This window comes from Gymnoscopelus microlampas (genome assembly GCF_963454915.1).
Source record: "Gymnoscopelus microlampas genome assembly, chromosome: 15".
NCBI classification, from domain to species: domain Eukaryota; kingdom Metazoa; phylum Chordata; class Actinopteri; order Myctophiformes; family Myctophidae; genus Gymnoscopelus; species Gymnoscopelus microlampas.
In genome coordinates this window covers 29,812,345-29,819,204 of record NC_139952.1, presented here as the reverse complement: position 1 = coordinate 29,819,204, position 6,860 = coordinate 29,812,345, and the positions used below count along the sequence as shown (strand labels likewise).

Here is a 6,860-nt window from a genome sequence, read left to right as displayed (position 1 = left end):
TAATCCAGAAGGATTTACAGTATGCAAGGAAATGTTTAGAGCTGAAGCTGTGAAAACTACAAAGCTCTCCCTACCTGATGATGTTTCAAAAAGCATCTCGGTCCCACAGAAATGCGTTCTAATTGGCAGCTACAGTCAGCTTGCATGAAAACTATTCTATGGCACCATGGCCAATTTAAAATCATAAACCACCTGTCAAAGGTAGGTTTGAAAAAGTAGGTATGAGTATAAATCAGTTCTTATTGATTGACCATTGGGTCAATCAATAAGAACTGATTTTTGCCAAGTGTAAAGGAATTAGGGTTATGTCACTGTTTAATAATGCCTATACTGTATGAATACACACATGCAATAATACAAAGACATATCATACTTGTTTTCCATTGTCCATTCCATCGGCACTTTATAACATTAAGTAAAGTGCTATATCTAAATATAGTTACTATTATGAAGTTAATACATTCTCACCCGTCCTGAGGTCTTAAGTGAAGGTTATTGCAAAAGGCTATGCAGGGCTGGTCTTAGACGTTGCTGCGCAGTAGCCCCCCCGATGGATGCTCTGGAGTACTGCACTCCGAGGAGGTCTTGGCTTTGTCCTTGTTGTTGTTGGGCTCGTTGTCTTTGATGATGTCATACTGACGGCAGAACAGAACGATCACACCTGAGAGAGAGAGACAGTCAGACAGAGGGAGAGAGAGAAAGAGAGAGAGAGAGAGAGAGATGTAGGAAAAGAGGGCGCATGCTCGGAGAGTCTCATCTCGTCTCGTCTCAACTCGTCTGAGATCTCATCTCAAGAGGGAGACATGAAATTGACTTTAAGGAGAGCTTTAGCGAGAGAGATGGAGACAATAAGCAGGAAAAGAGAGTGAGATTAACAGACAGATACAGCATGACTCTCTCTCTCTCTCTCTGTGTGTGTGTGTGTGTGTGTGTGTGTGTGTGTGTGTGTGTGTGTGTGTGTGTGTGTGTGTGTGTGTGTGTGTGTGTGTGTGTGTGTGTGTGTGTGTGTGTGTGTGTGTGTGTGTGTGTGTGTGTGTGTGTGTGTGTGTGTGTGTGTGCGTGTGTGCGTGTTTGAGGAGAGAAGCGGGCCAACCAGTAGTTTCAGGCGGTCCTGTGTGTTCAGCTCATGTCAGCCTCCACAGCTGCACATCTCATCATTGCGACACTAAAAGACATGATGGGAAATCTCACAGAGATGGCCACGGCGTTCCCCGCGGGTCCAATTAAAGTTCCGATCTCTGTTTTTCCACCTCCATTCTGCTCTTTTGTTTTTCCTCATCTGTTTAAAATGTTTTCTCTCGTTTTCTCCTCTCTGTCTCCCCCCTCTCTCGCTCTCTTTCTCTTTCTCTCCATCCCATCTCCAATCAAACAGCTTTGTTTTGCTCATCACCACCAAGTTTTTCCTTTCACTCTTGCCATCTCTCCATTCCCTTTCCCTCTCCCTTCCTTTGTCTCTTTCTCCCTCTTTCTCTTTCGCATTCTTTCTCTCCCTCTCTCTCTTCCCCCTCTATTTCTCTCTCTGTGTCTCTCTTGAGCTCTATCCACCTCCCCCCTCTCCATCTCCTTTCTCCATGTCTCTTAGGGAGGGGGGTGGATTCTCTGGTAATTGGCGAGGTAAAACTGGGGCTCTGCCTCCCCCAGTGCATCCCACCGATGTTACTGGGCCGTATTCGTATCTCATTACAGCGGGTGAATTGGGTTAGCAACGGAATTTATAACTCCCTCTGTGTGTCTGAAAAGCACCGCTGAGGGTTGCACAAAAGGAACGGCATATTTCCTTCCTCACGCATGCCCCGCTAATGGAGCTGAGCATTAAGCAGTCAGTTCCAGGCGCACAGTTGGTAAAATATTCCACAGATGCTTGTTGTTGTGGCGAAGAAGTCCTCTGCTCAATCACACTATAAGATCCAGAGGCGGCGATGTGCGCATGCATCACTGGCCACAGTCGATTAGACTGTGTGTCCGATTGTAATCATGGATATTTCATCAGGCTACATGCACTATAAGGATTTTACTGAGTAGTGTGTTCATGCAGAGGCTGTGCTATGAAGTTTATGGCTCTGTGCTTGCGTTATAGTTGCATTCCGTGTATGTGCTGAGGCAGTGTTTTGCGGAATACATTAAAATTAATATGCTGTAATCCTACGCTGGTTTTGTGCCAAACATGGTTGCTATGGATACGCTGAAGAGAGTTTATCTGGGCGTAAAGGAGCCTCGACGCAGAGCTGAAAACAGCGACTTTTAACAGTTCACAGAATGACAGCGTAAAGGTCAGTCTGTGCTTGGCGTGGTAAGTGTCGAATGACGCATGGATGAATGTAGTCTCGTGCATCACCATGATAAAAGAGCTTATTTCGTCTTCCCAACCAATCAGAGCACAGTACGCAACCTTTTCTGAAGGCGACAGTGACCTTTCATTTTTCAGGTACGTGACACCCTCTGCAAAGGTCCTCCGCATTTTTGTCGTTTTGACGTCACTTTTGTCGTGCAACGTGTCGTCCGACACTTAGTTCGATCATAACTGTGGCGCCGGCCGTGTTTTCAGCCAAGTCCCTCCCCACACTGATGGGAAATGTTTATTATAATTCAATTAATATTGAATTATACGTTGGCAATTATAATAAGTTAAACATTATGTCAGGTCCTGAATTATGCACCTTTTTATCACTCATGTTTTTTTGGGATTGATGAGGAACAGTTAGCCTACCTGCCCACATGACCAGCACTACCACGATGATGATGCATTCTCCGGCCCTCAGCTGGGCCCCCTGCCCCATCTCCTCCATCGATAGCTCGTCTTGAACGAGAGAATACAACACACACACACACACACACACACACACACACACACACACACACACACACACACACACAATATACTGTGAGAAATCGGATCAATCAGTCCGAGAGAGTGGAACCTTTTGGTCCAACCATGGTTATTAGAGCTGCGTTAGTGGTGGAGGGGGTGGCAGAGAGTGACAGAGAGAGAGACGGGGAGAGAAAAAGTGCTTCTTTTGTTTAAAAAGCACTATACCAAGGCACCCTTGCCTACATATATGTATATATAACTATTCCTAACAGCAATGTGACTACGCTCTGTTTAAACAATTCTTTGTTCCCTTTTAATTGTACATCATTTTTCAATTTTATTTGACATTTACTTTGGGCAACATAAATGTATGTTTTCTCATGGCAATAATGGTCCTTTGACTTGACTTGAATAGAATTGACAGAGGGAGAGAAAGAGAAATACAGAGGGAGGGAGAGAAAGAGAAAAAATGCGAGTAAGTGGGAGCGGGTACGAGGGAACACATTTTATTCCCATGGTGATGGAACTCAAGCAAGTACAGTGCGATGCCAATCAGGAGGGGGCCCAAGGTCCAGGACATTATGTACACCAGCGTGTCTCTGGCACCGTGTCTTATCACAGTCAGGCACTGTGCCACCCTTCTCCCCCCTTGCATCAGGGCTTCCCTAGGCTTTGAAGCCGACCTGCCCAGTATTATCACCAGTATTAATGGCTTTGGCAATAAGGCTATGGCTTTTTTCACAGCTATACTGGCAGGGCAGTCCAGAGTTACACAGAGTAATGGTTTTGGGGCGGAATGTGCACGTGTTAATAATACCGTAGGTAGAAATATAGGATCCGCTCACTGGATCATGCTCCCAAAGGGTCTTTTTTATTGATGCGCCCACAGACACTTTGGGCGCATGATCCAGTGTGTGGATTCTATATTTCTATTTTAAAGCTGTTCTTCTGTCCAGCACCAGGGATTTTATCGTTTGAATGTGCATACTTTGTGCTTTTTTTTACTTAACATTGTAGGTACTCTCTAATCCAGATAGATTAGACTTCAAGAACTTGTGGATGTTAACCACATGAACCCTATCGTCCCTATTCTGCGGCAGAAATAGCAGAGATAGCCCTGAATGACCATAACAGGTCTGTATTGGAGGTCCTTGCAAATAAGTGCCATAGTGTCATAGTAAATCAGTGTCATACATATTCTGAAGAGAACTAACATTCAGTAATATAATGGTGTGTAAAACAGAAAATCAAACATTTTCCACGGACAAGGCCAAGTCTTTGCCACGTACACATTTGTCCATGGATGTACATATATATTGATGACCCCTGCGCTAGACCCATGGCAAGTTGTCTATCGTCAATACAGATCCAACAACAATGCAATTGCCACAGCTCTTCGTACCGCGTTTCTCACCTGGAGGGGAGTAACTGTTTTGTATGAATGCTTTTTGTGGACTATAGCCCGGCATTCATCACAATACTAGTAGTTCCTGCCAAGCTTGACACCAAGCTCAGAGATCTGGGCCTGCATCCAACAGTGAGCAGCTGGATATTGGACTTACAGTCAGGCCATCGCCTGCAGGTGGTGAAAATGGGCAGGTGTGTCAAAATCAGAACCACAACACAGGAACCCCTCAGGACTGCGTGCTGAATCCTCTCTTCTACTCTCTACACCATCGACAGCGTGGCTACGCACAGCTCCAACAACATCAAGTATGCTCACGAGCGACGACACAGCAGTGATGGCCCTGATTGGCAACGATGACGAGTCGGCCTGCAGCGACCAGGTCGGATCACTGACACAATGGTGTATCATGAGGACAACCTCAGCCTCAACATCAAATAGACAGAAGAGGCAGATCGTTGACTACAGGAATCAGAGAAGAAAGCATGCCCCCATCTTAATCGACGGTGTCACAGTGGAGAGGGTCAGTGACTTCAAATACTTCTTAAGGCTGCTAAAGAAATTCAGCATGAGCCCCCACACCCTCAGGACATTCCATAGCAACACCATTGAGAGCATTCTGACGAGCTACGTCACTGCCTAGTGTGGGAACTGCACCACCCTTGACCGCAGAGCGGTACAGAGGGTGGTGCTGGCGGTCCAGAACATCGTTGGAGGTGAGCTTCCCTCCCTCTGGGACCTATATTCCTAGCAATGCATAGCCAAGGCTAAGTGGATCACCAAAGACACTCGCCACCCCAGCCACAGTCTGTTCTCGCTGCTACAGTCAGGCAGGCAATATTGCAGTATCAATGACTGCAGTCATTGAAAGCAAGTTTGAAGTCAAGGCCCTTAATCAATGACCTACCCAGAGACAGACAAAGATGGGATATGACGAACACACTGACGCATAGAAAGAAACACAGACGATGGACAGACATACAAAAATAGACCTGATAGACAGAGACAGACAGAGAGCAACAGGAAATGAACAAAGACTCAAAGAAAGGGTGTTGTTGTTGTGGTGCGTTATGTGGTGCGCCTGTGGCCTCGTGAAGCAGATGGTAACTGTGTGAAGCTGATTAATGCCCACTTAGGGGAGGGGAGGGGAGCAGTAATGGCTCGGAGATTTAATCAAGACTACTAATGAATATTCCTCTAAACACAAACATGCGCACGTGCGCACATCCAGTAACTTCTGACAAAGTCGAAGCAAACTAAATGAGAGTATGCCACCGCTTTGAAGCAAATTCTCCCGGCAAACATCCAGGTGACAGGTTGTCTCCCTCTGATAAAAAACAGTTTTACTCTCTGGCCTCACAGGGACGGAGCCAAACAAACCCCTGAGGGATTTATCGGAGCGCTGGCGCTCCTCGGTGCCGCTCCATTGTTCCCTCCCTTATCGCCTGGGTTCTGAGGAGGGCCTGGCATTTCCTCTCACTGTCTGAGGCAGCTCTTGGCACCGTATTTGGGTCACAGAGGAGATGATAAAACTGGAAGTGAAACGAGCCGCTCCAGATAACAGCCTGTGTGTGACGGCGAGGGGGAGTTGCATGAAGTAAGAAAAAGAGAATCTCAAGAATCTTTTTCATTAAATGACCAAATGACTCTTTCTCTGTCGTGACGTAACCCAAACAAAAAAACAAACAATGGGCATCCGTGTGGCTTAGGGGTAAAGTTCCTGCTCACCACCGCGGGGACTGGGGTTCAATACCTTGATAGTCGCTACGGCTTGGCTGGGCGCTTCAATGAACACAATAGGCTGTGTTTGGAGTAGGAAGCTAGTTGGAGGAGGGAGACCTCCCCAGACCAACAGTAGTCGATGGCAGTGATAGGGGTCTATACATATGGTCTGAATTGGCTAAACGACTAAAATAGGGAGAAAATGAAAAAACAAACAAAAACAACAACTAAATGGTTGATAAAAACTGACACTGCTGTCACTCCGTGGTCAAAATCTGCTAACAAAATCAACACGTGTGCCTGTGTGTATTTCCGTACTAGCACATGGTTGTTTGTGTTTCTGTGCTAAGTCTAAGTGCAGTTGTATGTGCAGGTGCGTAGTGCATACACATGCGTACACATGCACATGTATATACACTTTTAAGCAACATCTAATCTGGTATTGTTCATGGTCACATACCGGGGCTCTTGGAAGCTAGCTTCTCCGACTCTTTGGGCGTTCTAAAGAACACAGGTTCACTGGGAGGGCTGCTGCCTCCCATACTGATGCTCTGGACATGAACGATGTACTCTGTGCCCTCGTCCAGGTCCCACAATGCACAGGAGCGTGTGGTCGTGTTCACTTCCTGGATGAAGCGCAGCATGCGCACGTCCTTTTTCTGTAAGTCGAGAAGGAGTGAATGAGCTGCCCAGTTGAAGTTTGAGATGGGATAAAAGTATGATGTCTCTCCCTCATTACCCAAGCGATATATATATACTTTGTTGTATGATGAATAGCGAAAATAGCTGATCTAAAAGCTCACAACGCTTCGCGATGCAATTTATTTTATTTTCCTTGCAATTTAGACCTTTAATGAAATGCCCACAATAGGAACACCAGGTTGTATGTGGTAATTGTGCATATTACTTTAGCTGGCCCCATGG

The 6,860-nt window shown here is 46.0% G+C and overlaps 1 protein-coding gene across 1 annotated transcript; it reads right to left on the bottom strand.

Moving 5' to 3' along the window:
- Positions 1 to 521: 521 nt before the first annotated feature.
- Positions 522 to 6,580, bottom strand: fndc5b (fibronectin type III domain containing 5b; the record flags this gene model as incomplete). Its single annotated transcript, XM_084080613.1, has 3 exons — positions 522 to 661; positions 2,708 to 2,797; positions 6,397 to 6,580. 3 exons carry the CDS (start codon positions 6,578 to 6,580, stop codon positions 522 to 524), a joined length of 414 nt encoding a protein of 137 aa, XP_083936739.1.
- Between the last annotated feature and the right edge of the window lie 280 nt (positions 6,581 to 6,860).